We start from the raw sequence: 24,355 nt of genomic DNA, 5'->3' as shown, positions 1-24,355 counted from the left end.
ATAAAAATAATTTTCTTAGACAATAAACTCGATTGCTGATAAATTCTGACGAGATGGTGTCAATTTGGAAATTGTACATATTGACAGGTATACACGTGGAAACCGAGATAGGTTTCACTCAAATATTTATTTCAGAAAGTATACTAGGTTTGATGCAATTTTTGTAGATTGGTAAACTTTTCGAACTTTTAAATAATTTCCATCTTTTTCAAATCTTGTTTCTGTGAAATGTTGACCTAGATGTATTCGAACATACATTTAGGTTAAAACAGATTCCAAAAGTTGTCATCAACGTAGCAATCCTTCGAACGTTCAAATCCCCACGCTTTTTGCATAAAGTATCAATAAAGGCAACGAGGCGCAGACATGTATGCATATTCCTTTTTCTCCTTCTTCACCATCGTTCCCTAACATATAAATGATCGATAGAAGCATATAGAAGTGACGAGACCCAGAGAAAACATCAGCCAGTTGACAGAGGCCGTTCTACTGGCGTGCGTATAGGCGATGAATCGCGACACTCTCCTCTATGTTCTCTTTATATCTGCGTCTCTCAATCACTCTATCTAAACTGAATAGAAGAAGAAGACGTCGAAGCTGCTCCGCGAGAGCTCCGTGAGCTTTTGCGTCTGTGTGTGTTCTTCTCTTCCTCTCAGCTTTTTCTCGTTTATTTTCATTTCAATTTCTAATACGATGAGCCCTCTTTGGACATTGAGCTCATTCCATTTAAAATTGAAAAAGCCTCCCTTTTCCTATCAAATTATATTTTATTTTATTGCCCGTTTCGGGTTTGAAGGATTTCGAAACTTTAAAAAAAACTGTTTTTTTTGAGAAATTAATTTAAATTTTAAAATTCGAGGATTATATGTTATAGGCATTACCGAGAGTTTTTAATACATTTATTTAGTATGTAGATTAATTAATTTTTGAAGGTATTCCAATTTCTTCACTCTAACTAACGGGAAGTTACACAATTATAATTTTTATTTTTTGATAATAAATATTAAAATTAATTAAAGTCAAAACTAGAATCTTTAATTCTTCAAACTTCTCAAATTATGAATTTTCGTTTTTATAAGAAGGAAAATTGTTTTCTGTTAAAAATAAGCTCTGGCCAAAATCTGAAAATGGCATTCCATTAATTTTTTGGTTCTTCTGGATCGGAAGAATTTGAAGAGAGAGAGATAAAACTGGGAAATGGGAGACGTATAAGGTCAAGATGATAAGAATAATGAGAGGAGAGATAGATAAAATGAGAGGTTTTCTTGTTATTATTATTATGTTTCTTGTTGGTCTAGTTTTTTATTGGATGCTATTTACCTTTTCTGATTGTATGAAAAACTAAAATTTCAACGTAAGCACAATAGTTGGTTGTGGCTTCTGAAAAATTACACAAGAATATTTCAAAAAAAAGTGGAGATAAAAAAATATATTTTGCCAAAATTCTGAAAATAGAAAAAACACAATTCCTCTGAAATACTTTTGATCTGAAATGACAAAATAAAACTTTTCGAAACTTATTTGGATTTTTCTTTTTACAATCAAAAACGTGTCAATTTCTCTGTTTTTACCAATCATGATTTTGAAAGTTAACCAAAAAAATTTTTTTTTCTACGATTTTTATATTTTAAATAATTACGATTTAATTTTTCTATTCAAAAATTATTAATCCATTGCTCTAAATTACTTTAAAAATATTATTTTTTTGAAAAATGTTGCAATTTGGCAAAACTATGTCAAAAATATTTTTATAGTGTTATTTTTTAAAGATATTCGGTGTTTATGAATTATTTTTAAAAAATCTAATTGTGCTATTCTACCAGCTAGTCTGATTTTTGTTTTAAAACAGGCGAAAATAGGGGCATTAATTAGAAATCGAAAAATTGATAATTTCAAACAACTTTTTCATAAACAAAACCAAAGTTGTTCGATTCCATTAACTTGATGATCAATGTTTTATGTATTCCATTTTCCGATTGAGTATGCTCTTTTTGGTGCTCCGACTCCATGGAAGTTCCCACGGGAACACCAAAACCTTCTCTTTCATGTTCTTCAGTTGGTTACTCACTCTTTGCTTTTCAAAATTTCCGAAGGCTTTCTCTTTTTGGTAAAAAAAGTCCATGAGATGATATACCGGGCTCATTGCAAGTTAAAAAATTCACACATTGAAACACGATCTTTCCTTTTCTTACTTCAGGCTTCTTCTCACAATTTGCACAATGAGCCGTTTTTTTCTTCTTTTTCCATCAAACATTTTTGTTTTTCAATATATGAACTCAGTATGAGCTCATAATCATCCTTGAAAAATCGAAAATGAATTGCCGACGGAAAATTTAATTGTGTAATGTGAGAAGGGTCCTGGCTGTCCGATAAACGGAATGATGAATTGTTGGTTCACAGTGGCAGGTTGTTGGCAAGAGAGTGAATGAGGTTAAGCTCAGTGTAATTCTATAATCTGTTTTAAATTATTGATTTTCTAATAAGCTTCAGTATTATTTTCCAACGAGCTCCAAGTTCCAAGCTTTTGATAAACTGTCTTCCGTAAAATTAAAGGGAGCTTCCAAGCTTCCAGATTCTACTTTCATAATTTATTTTTTATTTAACCGTATTTTCCATATTATTGTTTTACAAAGGAAAATATAGTATCAAATAGTTTCTAAAAAGCACCGAATAAATTTTAGATCTTTTCGGTTAATTTTTAATTTTTACTTTTTTTTCATACCAAAAAAAACCTTTTTAGCCAGAAACTCCAATTTTCTGGGAATTAAAATGTCATACATTTGGCAAAAGGTATAGTAGATTCATGGCGGGCGCCAAACCAACGCAAACATGATTTATTGGTTGTTTTACCTGTCCTAGCAGTTAATTTTCTATTTCCCTTTTTCTCTCTGCGTCTCTCTACTTCACAATCACTAATCCACTTTTGTTTCGATTTCTGTGGGAACGTAGGAAATGATTTTCATCTGATGGTTCAAGCTAACAACAAGCTAACTGTTTGTTTTCTGACAAATTTCTCAAAAATCCCATGAATTTTCAAAATATTTCAACGCATCAATCCTTCTTCCTTTCCATTTCTTTGCATTTTTCCATCTTCTATCCGTGCCAAAAACATTTAAAAATTGAAAGAAATGCCCAAAGCCCATGGAAAAAACGCATAAAAATCTTAATATTGGTTGAGTACCGGAGGACGTCTTTTCCATTTACGACGGGGGTCATTTCCATTCCTATTTTTTGAGATTTTTTTATTCTTCCACGCTTAGCATTCTGTCTTTTCTAAACCGCATACAGCCTAATATTCTAAAATCTATTTAAAAGTTTATCACTTTTTTTTAGAAAATCTAGTAAGTCAGATAGTATTTAATTGAAATTTAATAATTTTATCACGATTTAAATTGATCAAATACTATAGTCAAGCATTTCAAAAAAAAATTTTGAAATTTTTTATTCGCAGTCAAAAAGAGGTACATCTATGACACAAATGCCACAGTTTTTCCAAATTTAAAATTTTAATTTAAAAAAATCCTACTAGGCTATCGCATCAAATTTCAAAAAATTTATCCGCATATCACTTTCTTTTGATATCCCTAAAAGCCATGAAGCTCACTGAGCACTGAAATTTCAATTAAATTCCGATGAGTTTCAAGCATTCCAAAGACCATGAGTGCAAGCTTGTGCACTTTTTCAAATGACACTATCTGACAAAATCACAAAAAAGAAATTGCAATAAATTAGAGAATGTAGAGAGAAAAAGCTGATAAATTGACGTCTTTCTGGTGACTCATGTAAGAGGAAAAGATGAACGAAAAGGATTAGTATGGGATATTGTTGAGGCGATTGAAATAGTTTTAAATTTTGATGAGTAATTGAGAAACGAATACAGTTATTAATTCAAAATATTTGAAAGTTAAACGTAGAGTAGTGCCAAACTTCTCAACATTTTTTAACTTTGAACTAACTTTGAACGGAATTTTCGGCTTGAACTCTAATCTCAAAATTGAAAAGTTTACTTTTTTGCCATCTATTCCGCAATAACAGTAAACGTGAAATTATTCACACTTTTTTCCATCTTTATATACTCTCTCGTTCATCTACCAGTTTTGTATTGTCCATTCGTCCATCACAAATTCCCATTCATCCCGTCATCTGGTGTATTCTTTCCGTTTTTGATACTTTTTTGTCTGTGCCCTGGAAAAGAGTTGGATGGAAAGAGAGAGTGAAGGAAAACGATGGAAAAGAGCAGAATTAGCATAATTATGACACTTTTTCTCTCGCCTCTTCCCTATTTTTCTCAACCCCGCGCTGCTCGAATGAGAAACGTCTCGAATAGGTTTTAAAGCTTCAACTTTTTACTGTTCTAATGTTTTCATTTATTTCCAAGAATTTAGTTGATCATTCACGATTCCCATGGCTTAGGTCAAAAATTAGAAATACTTTGCGGAATTCTATCACAATGCAGTTATATTTTCACATTTTTAGAACTTGTCCTAAAATACAAGAAGTTATCTTTATTTTCAACATCTGGAAAAAATTCGTTTTCAACATCTAAAGCGACAATTGGAAAATTGTCAATTGAAAGTCATTTAGTTAGCGGCTTACATTAATACAATTGTTTGGTTAAACATATTTTTCAAACGCCCTCAAAAGTCCAAAAAGCACTCGATATTTTGGAGATTAGCAAGCACGGCATAAAAGAAACAGCAAAAAAAGAAAACGACACGTGTCATATATTTGGCTGAGAAAGTAGGGATTAGAGTGTCGAAGAAACATGACAAATGAATTGGCATTCAGAAGACGTGCATACATGGCACGACATATTGCTTCGGGAACTCCTTACACTGCATTTTTTGGTTTCCTCAATGTATATTTTGTTTCACGATCAGTCTCCGCTTGTTGTTCTTTTTTCTTATGCTCCAGTGGGAAAAATGTTAAAAACTACACCTATAGTGCACCCATGATGAAAATATCATTCTAACACTTTCCAACATTTTTTGAAAATGTTATATTTACATTAATAGCAATTAATCAGTTTCCACCTATCATAATTGGTCCAATACATTGTTTAATTTTAAGTTCGCTTCAATTATTTACAAGTGAACCTAGAACCTAGGTCTTCGCATTTGCAGCATTGCTCTAAATTAATGAAAAACTCCAATTTTTTTAATTGGCAATTTACCAACATTTTCATTTGAAAGTATTTTATTTAGATATAATAATAATAATAATTTATTACGCTCGCTGGGAGACGTGAAGGAATACAGAATACAAAAGTTATCATTGTTCGCTTGTACTAGAATTGGTGCAGTCGGGCAATTGTTTCCATTCCATTAGAATGTTGTCCTTGTCCTTGCGTTGTCCTTGCGTAGACTCCCCCATAGTGGGCGAGCGATTCCCGAGTGAAAATATGTAGATTTTTAGATATGTAGATATGTAGATATGTAGATTTTTTACTACATAATTGTAAGTCTGTGTAGATTCGAACTCCATGTTGTGTTACAGTACTTCCGAACACGATCTTAAAACTTTTTGAGCATCTCCCATTTTCTCATTTTAGGAAAAAATTTAACTTATAACTTCGAGGTGACAATTGTTAATTCTAAATTTTCCCACGTTAACTCTCTCTCTGTCTGCTTCTCTCTTGTCCCTCTTCTTCATCGCTCTAATTAATTCGCGTGTGAGACGAGAGAAGAGCATCCAATAATCCATGTCCTTTTCCCGCTTCCTCTCTCTTTCCCTCATCTTCCTATCTATTTTCCATCGGACCATGAACAATTCTGTTGCAGGATGTCATCTGAAGCAGTAGCACAAGCCACAGCCGCCACGACGTCTCCTGAACACGGGGTCCCCACATCATCGGCCACGCCTACTCCTCCGCCGAGCAAAGGGGGTGGAGCCGGTGGTGGTGGGGGAGGAGAGCAACAACAAGTCCCATTTCGTTAGTTTTACAAGAGATTTTGAATTAAAGTGTAAACAAATATACCAGACTTCAAGTTTTTTGAGTGTCATTTTTCAAATTTAGATGGTGTGTTTAAATATTCCCGGATCTTCAAAAATCTGATGTTTAGATATTTGAAAAAGCAAGACAAAATCAAATCAGTTAAAAAAAATATGAAAAAAACACAATAACACAGAAAAAAGGCTCTGAAATCCAGATAGGTTCAGTCTGATTTGCCAGCCCTAGTAAGACTATATTAACTTTTCGTAAGGAATTGCTCCTTCGTTTTGGTCAACCTTTCCTCAAATATTTTCACTCGAAGAATAAGAAAAAATAGAGGGGATATTATTGTTTTTCGAACCTTCTCGATTAAAAATTCCCTGTCTTCTCCTCTTCTTCTTATTTTTCCCCGCCGCCGCCTGACCACAAAAATAGGCTATTATTCATATGGCTGGACGTCTTTCATGTTGCCTTCCCTACAAAAATCTATTTTACACGGAAGTATAAGAAAATATTTTAAATATATTGCACTAGGAAACTTCTGTGCACAGAATGAAAATGTATGACATTGGTTATTTATATTTGCTTACTTAACACAATTAAAATAGGAAAAGCTTGTTCTTCAATATATTCGATTTTTTACAGAAATGATCCCTCCTGGTCATTTTTTCGCAAATCCCTTCTTGAATCCGTATATTCCAACAGCGGGTGCTCCTGCTCAGGAGGGTGAAGCTCAACCTCAGATGGTATTCTCTCCAGCTCAATATCAGGAAGTCATGCATCATTATTTTCAACAAATGATGGCCGCGAGTGGAGCACAGTTTCCGATTCCGTTTCCCATGCAATTTCAGCCGGCTCTTCAACAGCCAAGACCTTCTTCTCAGGTTTGTTTTATAAAGCGTTATTTTACAAAAACAATTGAAACACTGTCAATTTTTCATTAGAAGCAGTTTTTAAAACTGGGGTTGATAAGCTTTAAAAAAATGAAGGAAATGACATTAGTCATCAGAAAATGTATGTTTCGCAATTTTGGAACATTGTTGTACAACTAGAAAAGTTGCGAAATTTATTTTTGCAGAAAGAACTATTTTTAGAGCTCTCGAAATTGTTTTATTCACAATAAAAACATGTGAACTGGAAAAACCATATAATTTTCTGATTTGGCGAATTTGCCACAATATAATAACCTAAGACATTACATGCTTATTGGATGTTTGATGATGCATGGCTGACACCCGCTCGAGGCGTGTGAGAGGCGCCTCCGTCACTCTCTGCCGGCTAGAAATTCTAATTTTGATGTAACCTAGTCAAGCTCACAAGAAGTTCACAAATTCTTATTACAAAGTTATGCTTCTGCATTGATGCAGAACAGTATTTGATATTTCTAGACATTGAAATAGATCTAGAAATATATTACCAAAAGCAATGCATTTATGGCTCCCAAAATTCTCATCTGCACTTCATAACCTTCAAGTATTCTCAGGCATCATCATCTCATCGCTCAGAAGACGATAACGGAAGGCAGACAGCTGGCAGTGTTGTGTCCTCTAATGTGTCACCAAATCATCGAGAGGTTCGTTTACGGCAGAGCCCAAACACTTGAACTCACAAGCAAAACGCTGGAAATTAGGCGAAGTGATGACTTGGGGAGCTTCTTCATGTTCTTCCTGTAGCTCTAAAATAAATAAATGTGGTTCGGGAATTTAAAAGATAAAATTTTAAAAAATGTTCATTAAAATATACTTCTAGTTTAGAAATCAAACTCAGTCTTTAATTTTTAGGTGAGACCAGCAGAAGATTCTACGGAAACAAGCGGCGTTGTTCAAAATAATGGTTAGTTGGTTTTTCACTTTTAGAAATTCAGGCCAAATGCCAGAAGATCAGTCATTATCTCAAACGTTTGGCGTACAGTTTTCACAGAACGTATTAAGTTTCCTTCTTCGTCTAGTGGAATGTAAAACTCCAACTTTAAAAATTTCGAATAAATTGCATTTTCCAAAAGTTCTTCAGAAAATCTTCAAAAAAGATCCAGCATGTATCTCATTTGTCACAAGTGAGCATGTAACACGAGAACATTTTGGTGAGAAGAAGAGACAAGAGAGATATCTCTGCGTCTCTTATCATCTCACACTCTCTCTTTTTGCTCAGCCGATTTACTAATTGTTCCATGTCCGAAAGGAGTTGTACGTCTCCCACCATCATGTCTGGACGGAACTTAGAGACCACACGAAAAGTTGAAGGGATTTCCCCTGAACATTTTTCTAATTGTCAATTTTCAAACCTAAATATGTTTCAGATGAGCTTCTTGTACCAACTTCCACGTCATCCGATGTGACAATTGGTGACGTCATCGAAAAATCAGATTCTCCTGAAAATTCGCAAGAATCAGCGGGAGGAGAGGAGAAAAGTGAAGAAAAGCGGAAATTATCCGGTGATCGAACGGATTCACTCATTCGAAAACAAATGAGTGAAATGGAAAAAGAGATAACACGACGATCACAGAATAAAAATATTAAAACGGTATGTCGTTCGGTTTCGGAATTTTGAGAATTAATTCTTGAAAAAAAAAAGTTTTTCACTGAAATCTATGATCAAAGTTCCTAAAGCCAAATGTGAAAAACTCAATTTATGGAGTCACATAGTATGCGCATAGAATGTGCAAGAAACCTCCAACTTTCCCAAAAATAACAACTGTTTTCGAATATTTGGAATATGCCAAAACTTTGACACAAATTTTTGAAAAAACCTGAACATTTTTGGCTGTTGTTTTATTTCGATAGACCTTTTTTCTTTTAGACCTTTCTACATGTTTTGGCAAAATTTCCACTGGCGCTACACCACTTTTAAACAATAAGCATTAGACCATTAGAACTGTGAACTTTAGATATCGAGGCCAACAAAAATTCGAATATTTTTCCCTTTGGAACAATTGTCTCTTTCTGCACATCCTCGTAACAAATCAAATAATCTAATTTTTGTCTATCTACAACTCTCTTTTTCTACTAAATCTTTTTTGGAGACTCCTGCCCAATTTCACAAATGCACTCACTCACTTCTTCTTCTCCTTCCTTTCTCTTATTTTTTGGCCCATTTTCCACTCACTTTTTTCCATCAAAATCCTCGTTTTCCGAATTTAAAATATTGATTTTCATTCAAAAAAATGTAGAGTCAGGTTTGCTATTTAACATAGCCTATAATAATCTCTAAGAATGTTCCTAGTTTTGTTTTTTTCGGGGTCCTAATTTAAAATACAAAATCACAATTTAACAACTTGGTTATCAACTTTCGAAAACAGATTGACGACGACGGACTCGCCGAGCTTATCGGAGGATCAAGTACACGAACAGTTGCTGACGATTTTTCGCCGTTCGTCGACAAGGTAGAGATGATCAACGTCGTGATTGTGTTTCTTGTTTGCATGTTTAACCTTTTATTGCACCTCCTTTGTTTGGGTTTTAGATTCTGTAGAAAATGGTTCACAGAGTTTGAAATAAAATATCAAAAGTTACGTGATAGTCAATGAGGAGACAGAGGCCGGAGAAAATCAGATATACTGATTTCTTATAGTATCGGTTTTTCAAAGTAATATAAGTATTGTGAAGTATATTATTTGTGAAGTTCTATTCTATTTCTCGGCATAAATCGACCCATTCGTGCTTTTTTTAATAACTTTTCAAATGTTTTATTTCAATATTAACAGTCATTTTCCATAATCCAAGGATTCTATTGATGTTGTTGTGAGCTGTGAATATTTCAATTTTGAATGGGTAAATCAGAAACAATGACTTTGTGAACTATATTCTTGTTTCTGGCTTACCCATGATTAAATCAACTCAACATTTTCATATTTGCAGAGTGGTCTATCCTACACAGCTCCAGCTCCACCTTCCACGGAGAAAAGTGCTCCGAAAGAATCTCTCAATCAGCTCCGTTCATCATTTAATCTTCCCGACGATTCGACAACTGTTGGACCAGTTGGACCATCTACAGTACCTCAACAGTCTCAACAGTTCGCGAATAATTCAATGTTTATGGCGAATGCAGGGAATTTTGTGCAGAATGCATTCCCGATTGGAGTCACGGTATGATTTTAAAGTCATATTTTTAGGTTAAGCTGAAATTTGTATTCCGTTTTGGCCTAGGCCGTGCATCTCAGAATTTTCAGATGACTCCACAAGCTACATTTGGCGCCGCCCCTGGTTTCCAGATGATGCAACCACATCAACATAATCTCTTCATGCAACAACCTAATCGTGAGTTTTCCTTTTTATCAAGATTCCACAAATGTGCCTAGGTTTAAACATAATTGATCTGGAATCATTGTCAGCTCTTGAATAACCAACAATTTTTCAGCAACATTTGTGAACAATGGAACAAATCCATTTCTTCAAACTCAGGCAACACTTCCTAATTTCGTACAAAACGGGACCGCACCTTTGGTTCCAACAGTCTCTGCGCAACAATTTACTCCTGAGCAACTAGCCGCTGCGTTTGCTCAACAACAAATTGCACAATCCGCTGCTCCAACTCCATTCGATTCTCCTCCACCTTCGATGCCATCAACATCTTCTGGACCATCCGGAGCACTGGCTCCACCTCCACCACCATCTCATCCGATTCCACGGAGGGTGAGTGGAAATGGATGGCCTGAAGAGAACAAGGAAAATGGAACATCAACGAGCACAACAAATGGAGCACAAAGTGTTCCCGCTGCAGCTGGTACAGATGATCCAGTATGGGTGCTAAGGGATTCATATCTAAAGAAAATGCAACGGGAGCAGAGAACTTCGGAAGAAGAGGTAATTTTTTTGGTATTTTTATCAAGTTCCGTAATATTAAGCAACACAGCGTGGACTTAAAATAACAAAAAATTTAATTCTTGTATCTTCAATGTATGTTCAAATACCACAAAATAAAAGCTTTGAAAAATAGAGAGAGAGAGACTGAAAATCGAAGTAAAAAAATGTTTTCTGCTCCATTTTTTAGATTTTTAAATGTTTTCAGTGTTTCAAAGCTAAAAATCTCTATTATCGCGAGACAATTCAACCTTTAAATCTGATTTACCAACAAAAAAACTTACTGAACTTGTGTTCAATCTCCACATTTTGATGGGTTATTCTTCCGATTTTTAATGGAGTTTTTGATACAGAAAAATAATGAGTCCCTCGAGGTCTTGAAAGATTGATCACTTCAATTTCCTGCTCATTTTCCACTAGTTCTCACAAAACGAAAGTTTCCATTTTCTCATCCTTAATTGATTTTTTTTAAGGAAATGAGTTGGCAAGAAGCGGCAACAGCTGCTCAGGAAGCCGCCGAAAATGGTGGTGGAGATGATCAAGAAGAACAAGAAACTGATCGACTTCTGAATGGAGGGACGACGGGTGCATCAACAAAAGGTGCAGAGAGACGTGGATCTGTTGATAAGAAAAAAAACAGCAAAGAAAGTAAGTTGTGAACTTTTTTAAAACTTGAAGGGGCAGATTTTTTTTTGGCTGTCGTAAAATATTTCAGAAAATTGTCAATATTTTGAATATTTCAATGTATGTAAATTAATTTTGCAAATTGACAAGTTTTTGATGTCTTAAATGACAGCTAAGGGACGATAAAATAAAATAACAAATTCTGTGATGCAACTTTTGCAGTCCAGTGCTTGAAAAGTTCATTTAAGGGTCACTAATAATTCGCACCGTTCGTGTTTTTTGTTGTATCCTTCTTTTTTGTTATAAGTATGTTCAGGAGGAACTTTAGACACACTACATTCAATTATATTTTAGGTTTTAGTCAAATTTTAATCTCAATCTCTGAATTCTCAAATTCGTATTAAATAATCAAACGGCACTTGAAATTAAAAAAAACTGAAACTAAATAATTCCACCATCGTCGCACACGCGCACAACCGTCCGCCCCATCACCTTGTAGTTTGTTTTAATTTGGTGAGTTCGTATCAAAAGATTTTCCAAAGAAACTGTACCTGCATAAAGCTCTTGGAATGCGGCATCTTCACACCCCTATTTCAGTTTTTCAATGGTCCCCGGTTTTTGGTTTTACTTTATTGGTTTTTGCTAGTGATTGCATGGTCCCTTTATCTATTTTCACATTAATTTTCAAAGAAGTCAGCAACATTTCTTCATAAATTGAAAATATTACTCACTATCAGTTGCAAAGTTTTGCAAATTTGCATTAAAAAGTACGAAAGCCGGTATCGACACGACCTTTTTTTTACTATAAACTACAGTAAACCTTAAAGGCGCATCGATTTTTCATTTGGAAAAATATGTCGTGTCAAAACCGGATATCGTTTTTCTTTTTTGCAAAAAATGCTAAAATTTTGCCTTTTGTAATATTTGCAGTTGTCAATTATTAAAATATGTTTTAAAATTTTTTGTCGCAATTCATATTTATGTATGTGTATAAAAATTTTGTGTTCACATTTTCTAACATTTCAAAAACAAGAACCGTTAATTACATTCTTTTCAACCCACTTCTCCCAATCTCATAGGAAACTAAAATATTTTCTTCCAAATACCATTTCAGATATTTTACAATATTTTTTCCCTTTCATAAAGTGACGGCTTATAAACTTTTAATTGTGCAGTATGGAGATTATCTATCATTTTAGACAATTATGGCAGATTGGATCATTTTCCTACCTCACAGTTAGAGGGAAATTTCAAATTTCTGGTTATTGGTGGTGGCTTATGAGTGGCAAAAACTTGCTTAAAATAGTGTTCGTCCGAAATAATTTGATAGTATTTAAAAACTTTGCAGCAATGGTACATGAACCTGCAGTTCTAATCGAGGGAGTTCTGTTCCGTGCGAGATATCTGGGCTCAACACAAATGCTCTGCGAGAGTCGAGGAAGCAAAGCAGCACGAATGGCTCAAGCACAGGAAGCTGTGGCAAGAGTTAAAGCTCCCGAGGGAGATGTTCAGCCATCCACAGAAATTGATCTGTTTATTTCAACTGAGAAGATTATGGTTTTGAACACTGATTTACAGGTAAACTCCTATATTCTTTCACCATGAGACACACTTTTTATTGAACTAAACATTTTCAGAGAATATCCGATACAGATGTTCGACAAGATATTCTAATGGATCATGCACTACGAACAATCAGTTATATTGCGGACATTGGAGATTTAGTTGTTCTAATGGCTAGAAGAATGTCCACAAGTCATTCGGATGAATCTTGTTCTGATGGGTTCGTTTTTAAATTGAAAATTACTTCAGTATTTAGTGTTTGTCCAATTCAACTTAAAATGTTAATATTGGATTATTTTATAGTGATAGTAGCGGAGGGGGAGTACGTAAGACTCCAAAAGTCATTTGTCACGTATTTGAATCTGATGAGGCTTCCTTCATTGCTCAATCAATTGGACAAGCTTTCCAAGTGGCATACGTGGAATTTCTGAGAGCTAACGGGATTGACGATCCATCATATTTAAGGCAAATCGATTATCAGGTAAATTTTTTTCTAAATTTAATTCATTAGTTTGGAAATTGACATGTTAACTAACTAGAAACTTTTAAAGCTTAGAATTATATATTAAACAAATGAGGCCATGATTTAAAGACACCAGAAATGACAATCTCTTCGTTTTATGCTATTTTAGTTCTGGAAGCCAGTCTAAAAACAATTCGCCAAAGAATTTGACAATTTACCAAACTGGAAACTTTGACTGAAAATTTAGCAAGAAATGTTTGTTTTTAAGTATTAAATTTTGATATTTAGTCATGCTGGACTATTATTAAAGGTTTCTAAGAAATCTTCACTGGCGAGATTCCACCTTCAATAGGTACTTCAGCATCAAAATGTATTATTTTCAGGAAGTTCTAAACTCGCAAGAGCTTCTTGGTGATGAGCTTGAAATGTTTGCAAAGAAAGAAACTCAAAAAGAAGTTGTTGTACCAAAGAAAGCTGGTGAACCACTTGGAATTGTTGTAGTAGAGTCTGGATGGGGTTCAATGCTTCCAACAGTTGTACTTGCTCACATGAATCCGGTTGGTCCGGCGGCACATTCAAATAAATTGAATATTGGCGATCAAATAATCAATATCAATGGAATATCACTTGTCGGGTTACCACTTTCAGCTGCACAAACTCAGATTAAAAATATGAAGACAGCGACTGCAGTACGAATGACTGTTGTATCAACACCTCCAGTAGTTGAAGTTCGGATAAGAAGGCCCGATACGAAGTACCAATTGGGATTCTCTGTACAAAATGGAGTTATTTGTTCACTTCTTAGAGGTACGTTATTTTAAAATAATAATGCTTACAAAAGTACCGTAATGTCATACGTTGGTGGCCTAGAGAAAACTGGGTCGTAATATTTCGATAAACTTATTATACAATACCCAGATACAAAATTTTGAAAATTATAAAGTAAGAATACGGTATCCAAACCACGGAAAACTTTTAATGATGGTTGCGAAAAATAGTATGTGCGTAAATACTGTATTTAGTTATCTTCGACTTTCAAAAAAAAATTATTTTTCCGAAATAACTTTCTTTTTCTATCAATAAATCTCTCAAAAATAAATGATTTTCTAAAGAAAGTTTTTTTTTTGGAAAAGCCTGAAAAAAAATGGAATAAAAAATTGCCAAGCAGTGATATTTAATTAAAATGTAACGCGCGTACTATTTAGCAGTACTATTTTAAAAATTTTCGGTCGTTTAGAGACCTTTATCGCGCTCCCATCAGAACACTATAATTTAATTTCTATAAAAATATCAATTTGACGTTTCCAGGTGGTATCGCTGAAAGAGGCGGGATCCGAGTCGGTCACAGAATCATCGAAATAAACGGGACTTCAGTTGTCGCAGTTGCACATGACAGGTGAGGAATTACTATAGAGCACACTTGCTCTTTTTATTATTTCAAAAATCCTATATATAACTAGACAAATAATATTTCAGAATCGTAAATATGCTTGCCACGGCCGTCGGAGAGATTCACATGAAAACAATGCCGACGTCAATGTTTAGACTTTTAACGGGTCAAGAACAACCACAATACATTTGATTGTTTATTTCCATTAATTAAAATGTTTTAAATTAAATTTTCTATCTAGTTTTTTTTGTTGAAAATCCACAAGGTTTCCTTCCAACAATCCTCTTCAAATCCATTTCATTTCATTGATTTTTCTGTGATAATCACGTTTTTCTTCTTCCTTCGACTTTTCCCCCAGAAAGTGCGCCCTAATGTGAATTTTAAAAGTTATCATTAAAGCGCACAAACTTTCATACGAAATTTGAAATGTTTAGGTGATTCTTTGCGAGTCAAAAAACTTTTTGCCATTCTTTCTTCATGTTTTTCCTCAATTTTTGTGTTTTTTTCTTTTCGAATCATTTTTTTCGGTCACAATCTGGATTTTTTAAAAACTTTTTTCCAAATAATATAGATTTCATTCTAAATTGCTCGTATTATAATACGTATTACTCAAACAAAAACGGAGAAATATCAAGGGATTTCAGAATCCGAAGAAAAATGTTCATCGAGAAATGTGACTGTAGTATTACTGGGATGCAGAAAAGCCCATTGTGAACCGACGTGAAGACGTTCCGCCTCCGAGACATAGGTCTCGTTAGGAAATCGGCTGCAATACGGTAAAACCCAGCGCTTTCAATTAACTTATTAACTTTTCAATTGCATTTTAAAAAATTTGAAAACCTTTCCAAACATAAAAATAATTTAAAAACCAGCGTTAATCATAACGAAAATTGGCGATATCTAATGTTTTAATTTGAACCTACAGTTTTGCCGCCAAATACCTAACGAGATCCACGGTCCGGAGGCGGAGCTTTCAATGTGGCCGTGGAGCGCGTTACCACTTCGATTTCAAATGAGAGTTTTTTCCTTTTCCCCCAAAACAACGTGAATGGAACATGGAAGCGGCTTCTAATTATTCAAGTTTCAAGTCTCGAGCATATTTAAATATAAAACTTTATCATGAAAAAAATTTTGGAAAAAAAGGATAATAATTAATTGGAATAAAATAGATACACATTATTAGTTGAGATATACGTTGAAAATTCAGGAATAGAGAAACATTTAGAAATTGAATATTCAAAAGAGAAACAACATTTTGAGTGGGACAGTTGATTTGGGGGGATCGGGATTTTGACAACCCGTAAGACTAATACGAGATGATGAACAATAAGTTTTTCACAAAAATAAATCATTAAAAATTTCCGAAACTGTATTTTGGAATATATCAAACGGTGGTTACGGTAGCTTTTGGTGGTACCAATCCCATGTGAAGATATGATATTGTTTCACGAGCATTTGGTTCTGTCAAATGATGCACTGACATGTGGAATGCCAACTCGGATGACACGTGACAGAAATACTCACAACTCGGACATTTGAGCAACCCGCGCGTCTTGGAGACGAACTCATCCGGTGTTGGTTTTGATTTCTCAGTCTGAAACTATTGCGGAATTAGTTGTGAATGTTTTAATTTGGCTTGAATGAATACTTAATGAAGAATTCCATTAGAGATTTGTCATTACTATTACTTAAAAATTATCAGTGAATGTTTTGGTAAATTTCGTTTTCTTGTTTTCTAATTTTCTTCAAAAGCATTTATTTTTAATTTTGGAAATTTACCAAAGCATTCACTTATAATTTTTCCACTATAAATTTTAAAAGCGTAGAAAAAGTTAAATAATTTTGGTCGACTTCCAAAGCTTTGATAGATGAGACCGTTTGGCAGAAAATTTTTTTTTCAAAATTGGTACAATTTGATTCTATTTTGAAATTTGATTATTCAAGGACTATAAGAATAATTTCACTAGTGGTGATACTCCATTTTTGGATATGTTTTTCATTTGAATTTTTTGAAACTTTAAAAGTTTTATCTTATAAATATTTTATATTTTATCATAAAAACCCCTACCTCTGGTATCTGTATTACTCCATTTTCGAGTCGGAACTTTGCTGATTGACAGATACTGTGTAGTGTCTGATCTTTGACAATATGATGATTAAGTTGATGGAAATCGACAACAGATTTTGTGTTATCCGAATAATCACAGCTATAACATTTGTAAAGTTGATTCCATCCATGTCTGTCCAAGTGCTCAATGAAATTGCTTTGTGATACACATTTAAATGTGCATTTCTTGCAGTATTTCGCGTTTTTGGCTACAAACTGATGCTTAAGCTTCGGTCTCTGATACTCGATTCGAGGAGGTTGTCGTTTCAGAGTTATATTGATTCGATTAATCAATTGCTGTCGATGATACGCAGAGTGCTCGATGAAATTTCGATGAATAGACGTTTTGAAACTGCAGTTTTTACAGTAATATCCCTTGACACCGGGTGGTATCGAGTCGCCCTTCCGATGCTTCATATGCTTTTTCACCATTGGATCAAAGTATACACCTTCGGAGTGAAGTTTGAGGTGTTGGAGGAGAGCTGTTGGAGTATATGTATTAAATGTACAGTCACTACATGCGTATGGTCGAGGTGTTGTTTTTGTCATGTGGTAGTACCGATGCTTCTCGAGCACATCCGGTTCGGAACTTTTGTACGGACAGTCTGGGCATTTGAGGGATTCTGAAATTATGCATTTTAAATGACTGTAGCCTTACGGTAATATCCATATTTTTTTATCGTTTCTTTTCAAATGAAAAAATTTTAAATTTCCATACCTTTGACACCATATTCCGATCTCAAAAAAGTGCGAATCTTCCAGTGCGACACCTCAACCGACTCGTCTGGCTCAGGGGATTCGCTGGATGCACCTCCAGATGATCCTGCAAGCTTCTCCAAATTCGCAGAACTTGTCGACGGGGTTGGCTTTCCACTTCCATTTTTGGAAAGTAGCGAGTAATTGATTCGATTTCTAGTAGCTCGTTCAGAAAGTTGACGAGTTGGCTGAGATGATGAACCGAATAGTTCAGGATCCGATGCTGGTTCTTCGCTGCTTTGTTTCCGTTTCTTCTCTGGTCTCTGCTTGTAATCTCCATCATCCGTACCCTTGTCCACTGACTCTTCATCATCTTCCTCATCTTCTCCGACTTCCATCTTTTCCACCTTATCCAACATTTTCCGTTTAGTTGATTTCCTTTCATTCATCTTTTCAGAATTTAGATCAGTCAACGATGATACTGGTCGTCCTTTCTGATCAACTCTTTTCACAAAAGGAACTGCTTCATTGAGTCCCAATCCAAGATGAATAATTGTATGTTCTTCCATCTTTCGTTGATCAATCGAACTATATGAGCAATTCGAGCAAATATTGATCTTTGCAGTATCTCTATGATTCCGATGATGTCTCCAGAGGCATCCCAATGCAAGTGTTACATATGGACACTTATCGCAGCAGTAAATTTTATCCTTTCCAACACCTCTACGCATTCCGATCTTTACACCTTGATTAACCACAACTCTTCTACTTTTGATATCTGCAATCGACATGTTGACAATCGCATGCTGCTTAAGATGATCCTTCAATGAAACCGGTCGATTCGTGGTATATGTGCATTGAACACAACGATACAATTGTTCTATATCATGCCGTTTCTTATGAGATCTCATGTCACCTCGGTATTTAGAGGTATACGGACAATCTGTGCATTGGAATCCTTTGACACCATCTATCATCTTTCTTGTGAATTGCTCGTCAAGCTCCGGATGCCGAAGCTTCTCACGTTGACACCAGAGTTGGATGGACTTGGAGAGAGACGATTCTTCCGTACATTCTACAGGCGATGAGACAGTTTTCGATAACACTTCTACTTTGGCTTCTATCTCATTCTTCACCACTGGGGCCTCATTGGTATTGGCAACTACTACAGTTGGATGTAGCTTCTCATGATTGACAATCACTTCTTTACTTCTTGATGACCACGAACAATATTGACATTTGAACTCGTCATTTTTGAAATGTTTGTCATAATGTCTCTGACAACGATTCATTGTTGGTGCCTTGTACGGACACATATTACAACAAAAGAACACATCTTTCATCTCGATGGCAGCCAGTGTTTCAGGATGGACGTCTGAAGCGGGGCACCTGCAAAATAAATTTTGAATTTGAAAATTTATAATTTAAACATTCAGACTATCAAGATTTTATGACAATAGATATTAAAACTTAAAACAATTCTAAACTCACATTGAATCAAACGATTCATCACCAGACTCATCTCCATCAGCTTCCTTTGGCTCTTCTTTAACTTCTTCTTGAACTTTCGAAAGATTATATTTTACGAAAAACTTGTCGCCAACACATTCCTTCAAATAGTACGTTCTATGAAACCGCTTGTGCGTAGAGGTGTGCTCAATGAGCTTATGAGTACGAAGAGCCGCATATGATTTGGCACGATGACCACATGTTAAGCACAAGAATCGATGTTGAGGAAAAGCAGTTTTCTGAAATATTTTGAAAAAAATTAATAAATGCAAAAAACGACGATGCGAAAAAAACTACGAACTCATAGTAATACCTAGATGAGAATTTTTTCGATTTTTGCTGAAAAATTACGGTACCTGGTCTCAACACGGCCGACTATATCTGAATGAAAAAGGATGCGCGCGCCTTTAAGAAGCACAAGTATTTTTTTTCTACATTTTGTATATTACGGGAACAATAAATCATGAGAATGCGTACTTGGTGCATTTTATTTGACGCGCGATATCTCTTAGCGAAAACTACAGTAAGAACTCAAATAACAATAGATATTTAAGCTCTTACTGTAGTTTTCGCTAAGAGATATCGCGCATCAAATAAAATGCACCAAGTACGCATTCTCATGATTTATTGTTCCCGTAATAAAATTATTTTCATAAAAATAAGAAGCTTTTAATAGAAAAAATCGTTAAAAATTACAAAACAGCTAGGGGTGGAGACTACTGTAGAAATTCTTAAAGGCGCACAAACTGTTTCATCTGAACTTATTCGGTCGTGTCGAGACTTGGTACCGTATTCTTGCGCCAAAGTTCACAACATTTATTATGTGGATTATATAGTTAATTTGAAATTAAAAATTATCTCAAGATTTAGCTTACCGTATCGTGAGTCTTGACCTTGTGAACAATTAATTGTGTCAATGTTTGTGTAAGGAATTCACATTCTCCGATATTGCATTTTTTGAAAATTACATCATCAACTTCAACTTTTATATACGATTTTAACTGCGCCTGAAATTTAAAAAAATTAGATTTGATCAAATTATGACGAATTTTTCGATAATTCACCTTTGCCACAACTTGTACAGTATTTGCTCTTCTCTTATGCATCTTTTTCATCTTCTGAACCTTTTCTGTAACCTCAATCTTCTTTTCTTCACTTTCTGGAAAAGTTCTCTTCATCTTGGCTCCGCCCTTCTTCACATATTCTGGTGGCCACGGAAGAGTACCTTTATGGAGGATATAGTGTTTTTGAAGGAATCCAGCTTTTCTACACATAAAATTGCAATTCTCAGACGGACATATATATCCCTCTTTGAGTTTATGTCCACCGCTATGCCGATTAAGACGGGTTACTGTACTTGTAGTGAAAGGACAATGAGGGCAGCGTTGACGAACCTTTGTAATTTTCATCGTCTTTTTCAAATTCTTCTTTGTAGTTTTTACAAAGATTTTTGGTTTTTCGACATCTTTTCTCACTGGTGGTGGAGTTACTGAAGATGCGGATGATGATGGAAGTGATCCTTTCGGTGATTCAACTGTTTTCGACTTCCGCTCTCGTTGCTTTGTCATTTTTTGAGCTTTTTGAGTTGGTTTCATTGGACGATTCGATTTACGAACCGGTGCTTCTCTTATCAATACCGGAGGTCCATCATCCTCACGTTCTAGTATAGGTGGAGGTGTAGTGTCAAATTCGGCAACGTCTTCATGATGAACTACTACCGATTCTACGGCAATTGGAGCTTCCTCGTCGAGCTTCGGAGCAGGTGGAGCATTGATTTGGCATCCAGTGGAGTTTATAGAAGAATTGAGTGTAGAATCTGCCGAGCTTGCCACGGGAATCACGGGACTCGTCTGCTGACTAAGAACCCCAAAATTCTGATGAATATTGTTATGATGAGTGAGAGATTTCAGTGTGCTCGCCGAGAAATCACACAGCTCACAGGCAAACTTCCGCTTCTCGCCAAGATGCATTTTTGTGTGGTTCGCCAGACTGCTTTTCGACTCGTACCGGGATGGACATTTATGGCAAGCATGTGGGCCAGAGTTCTGCAAAAATTGTTTGAAAAAAATTGAAATTTAAGATTCTAACCTCAATCCATCTGTCAGGCTCTTGATAATCCTGAAAATGAGCCGTGCTTCGTCTCGTCCTCCGTCGGCTTACAGTATCCTCTTCATCATCTTCAAACATTTCCATCGAAACGTCTTGCTCCGTGAGAACGCTCAATGGCTCAAAATGATTCAGATCGTCATCAAAAGTGTCGTCATCATCATCTCCCTGCCCATGAGGATCCTTACGACTCTTTTTCTGGTTGTTGCCATGGGCAGCAGCGACAAAGTCGAGCTTGAACTTCTTTCGTTTCGAGCGCCGTAGATTGTCCGACTCGATTGAAGAAGTTGGTTCCGACGACATTTACCCTGAAATTTTTTGTGTTTAGATTTCTAAATTTATATTAAAATTCAATTTTTTTTTTTGAAAAATAAAGAGAACAAGCGAATATATGAGAAAAAACTAATTAATTAAAAATGGTAAGTCTCATTTTATGTAGAATCGATACAAAACGCTTAATTTCTGGAAAGTACATTGGTGATCTTGATTCGGTGATCTTGACTCGTACAGTCAGAAAGTGGAGGTTTGAGTGAAGAGAGATTTGTGATATTCTCCTATAAACGAACATTTATGTTAAATGTTCCAGAAAAAGGTAAAGCGGATAGATTAACAATATAAATTCATTCCAAGGTAGGAGACGCTATGAATCAAGAATTTTCATAGGCGGACCATCTGCGTATCTTCGTCTCCAACACTCTTTTCGGTTTTCTGGTGCAGCTTCTAAAACGCTAACCTCACAACAGCTAGTGAATATCGATCGAAACTTGATTATAAGAAGAGACAGAGAGAACATCCGAGAGAGTGTGTAAGACAATAAGGATTAGACAGGGAAGAGGGACCGATGAAAGAAAAAATAATGGTTGCAAAAAGAAAAAAGGCATTATGGAATGGCCTTTTAGGGAGTATCTACGTTGTATTATATCTCACTATCATTTAAATTTTATAGGAAATGCAGTTGAAGTAACACAGTGATTTGAGATAGGTCAGTTATATTGTTGTTCTTCCAAGTAGATGCTGACTTTTCAAAAATAAATTCTAAAGTTTTGCAATCACAAATTTCCCATCAAAATGCTCTATGTTTCAGTTGGTTAACTTATATCTTCAAGAAAAAAAGTTTAGCTGAAAAAACGATAGCAGGATAGGAAATTTACAGTAATTCCAAACGAACCCTGGCAGTTTTAAAATCCCTACTCCAGAAACTTGGTAAACCCAGTTGAAAAATTGTGGTAAAAAACTGAGTACTTAACCTAGACTGTAGCTAGCTATGCCTAGTTTGAGCTAAGTTTGTAAGCGGTTACACCATGGTGCACCAGAATATCGCGTTTGATATAGTTTTATTCAACCTACCAAGTTGACACAGATGAATTACACAGAATTTAAGAATCAAAAAATTGCAAATACGTACCATTGTGCTCACTTGTTTCGTAACTCTTGAAAGATGTATCAATTGAGCTCTGTGCATGGTTAGTGATAATATATGTGGCAAATCATGCCACACTGTTTGCACACTTTATGGGAGAAAACAGCAAGTGGCGGTCGGCTAATGGGCGGTTAGAAACTAGCACAAAATCTTGGAACTTATACCGAAAATTTAAAAATATTCCAGACAAAATTCTTGGCAGGAAAGACTTTTCTGGATTCCAAACTTTGGCTTAATGACTGTTGTGAGTTAGGTAACTTGGGAATATATATAGGAGCACATAGAGGGACGAATAATTTTGTGATTTTTGGATCTTACTAGATGAAAATCAGAATTAGAGATTGAAAAATTATCCTTAGCAACAATCACTTACTAAGACGAGATGCACAAACATTATATAAGTAAGGTCAATTTGGAAAATGAGCAATATGAGCATAGAATCTATATCTACCATATTACGGTGTATGGATGAGTTCAAGTATAGGATGAACATCTCACTTCAACATCTGAATACAGGTGGCTCAATGGGTAGTCTAAAATGTCTCCACAATGAAAAGAAACCCAACTGAGGAGGACAAGAACCGAACGATGAGGAGATGGAAGAGTGATGAAAATAGCGTCATTTTAGTGGAGGGTCGAGTGAATCAATATAGAAAAGCACGGGAGAGATGAAGAGACATAGACATCAGGTTTCACAGCGGAGAAGGAGGCGATGACAACGATGAGACCGAATAGTCTTTTTTGGTTCTCAGGATTTTCAGACACAGGGTCAACGTAATTAAAGTACAGCAGTTGTCATAATACGAGGAAAATTAGTGGATCAATATTTCAATCATTTTACTGTTTTCCTAATTTTTATCCAACTAGTACGCTATTCGGAGAGTTGATAGTTGGGTAATCAAATCATCTAGGTTCAAAAACTGATTGACAAAATCAATATAGGATTAGGCTTTGCAGGCCTATGTAGGCCTAGACCTGATTGAGACTTGTCATTTCATCATATAAATAAATGCCAACACTTTTCCGATCATATAAATAAATGCCAACACTTTTCCGATCATATAAATAAATGCCAACACTTTTCCATATACCTCTATCTGCAAATATGCCAAATCTTCAAATGTGGCACAGATGAATCTATGTTGGCATTCTATTTTTTTTTAACTTCACAACTAATCTACTTCACAATCGGAAAAAGAAACCCATTAACAAAATGATATCCGACATGATATGATGTGCTCTGATAATTGAATAGGTTCACACGTACTTTCGAGTTGTTAACGAACTTTCACAGATTAGTTCTAACTTCAAAAAAAAAAGAAAATAATAAGCGATAGGAAAAAAATATAGTGCTCTTAAATAAAAAAATACTAATTCAAAAATTACAAATAGGAGGAACAGTTTTTCAGTTCTTGAAAGGACAATACTGGTAGAAACTGTGAGTTAATTACCTTAAAGAGATTCTAAAGTACGTTTAACATGAATCAACTCTGCATGTAGTATCTAAGTTTTCAAAAACAAAAAGTAAACAACGTAATGTTTATGCGCAGTTTCCTTTTTTAATCAATACCGTTTCGGAATATAGAAAAAAGAAACATTATAATATTATTACGCGTTACGAAGACATTTACCCACTATTGCCAGATTGAAAAATACCACAAAATAACTTTAATTTTGAGAACTACGTTTGAACGGAAATACAATTATAAAATGTTGAAGAACTTCGTTTCAAAATGAATTCTACCAAAA

The 24,355-nt window shown here is 35.1% G+C and overlaps 2 protein-coding genes across 5 annotated transcripts; one reads left to right on the top strand and one right to left on the bottom strand.

Moving 5' to 3' along the window:
* Positions 1-5,778: 5,778 nt before the first annotated feature.
* On the top strand, positions 5,779-15,349 carry lin-10 (the record flags this gene model as incomplete). Of its 3 annotated transcripts, NM_059825.8 has the most annotated exons (16): positions 5,781-5,932; positions 6,578-6,816; positions 7,416-7,505; positions 7,714-7,765; positions 8,229-8,452; positions 9,228-9,311; positions 9,787-10,014; positions 10,098-10,185; positions 10,286-10,731; positions 11,202-11,376; positions 12,701-12,930; positions 12,990-13,135; positions 13,219-13,396; positions 13,762-14,185; positions 14,687-14,774; positions 14,855-15,349. In NM_059825.8, the coding sequence occupies 16 exons, from the start codon at positions 5,782-5,784 to the stop codon at positions 14,958-14,960; spliced, it is 2,949 nt and encodes a 982-aa protein (NP_492226.2). The 3 variants fall into 3 exon arrangements, with proteins under 3 accessions (NP_001020996.1, NP_492226.2, NP_001129749.1); NM_001025825.5 differs by lacking the exon at positions 9,228-9,311 and having other exon boundaries at positions 5,779-5,932; NM_001136277.4 differs by lacking the exon at positions 5,781-5,932 and having other exon boundaries at positions 6,580-6,816; positions 14,855-14,960.
* A 517-nt stretch (positions 15,350-15,866) lies between these two features.
* spr-4 (Suppressor of presenilin protein 4) lies at positions 15,867-21,499 on the bottom strand. 2 transcript variants are annotated; one of them, NM_001025823.6, is made up of 7 exons: positions 21,169-21,499; positions 20,145-21,125; positions 19,956-20,087; positions 19,063-19,319; positions 17,594-18,960; positions 16,837-17,498; positions 15,867-16,362 (listed from the first exon to the last, which is right to left on the bottom strand). In NM_001025823.6, the coding sequence occupies exons 1-7, from the start codon at positions 21,487-21,489 to the stop codon at positions 16,153-16,155; spliced, it is 3,930 nt and encodes a 1,309-aa protein (NP_001020994.1). In that variant the 5' UTR covers positions 21,490-21,499; the 3' UTR covers positions 15,867-16,152. The 2 variants fall into 2 exon arrangements, with proteins under 2 accessions (NP_001020994.1, NP_001020993.1); NM_001025822.4 differs by having other exon boundaries at positions 15,868-16,368; positions 21,169-21,494.
* Between the last annotated feature and the right edge of the window lie 2,856 nt (positions 21,500-24,355).

This window comes from Caenorhabditis elegans, chromosome I (assembly GCF_000002985.6).
Source record: "Caenorhabditis elegans chromosome I".
Classification (NCBI taxonomy): Eukaryota; Metazoa; Nematoda; class Chromadorea; order Rhabditida; family Rhabditidae; genus Caenorhabditis; species Caenorhabditis elegans.
This window is presented reverse-complemented; position numbering and strand designations above follow the sequence as displayed.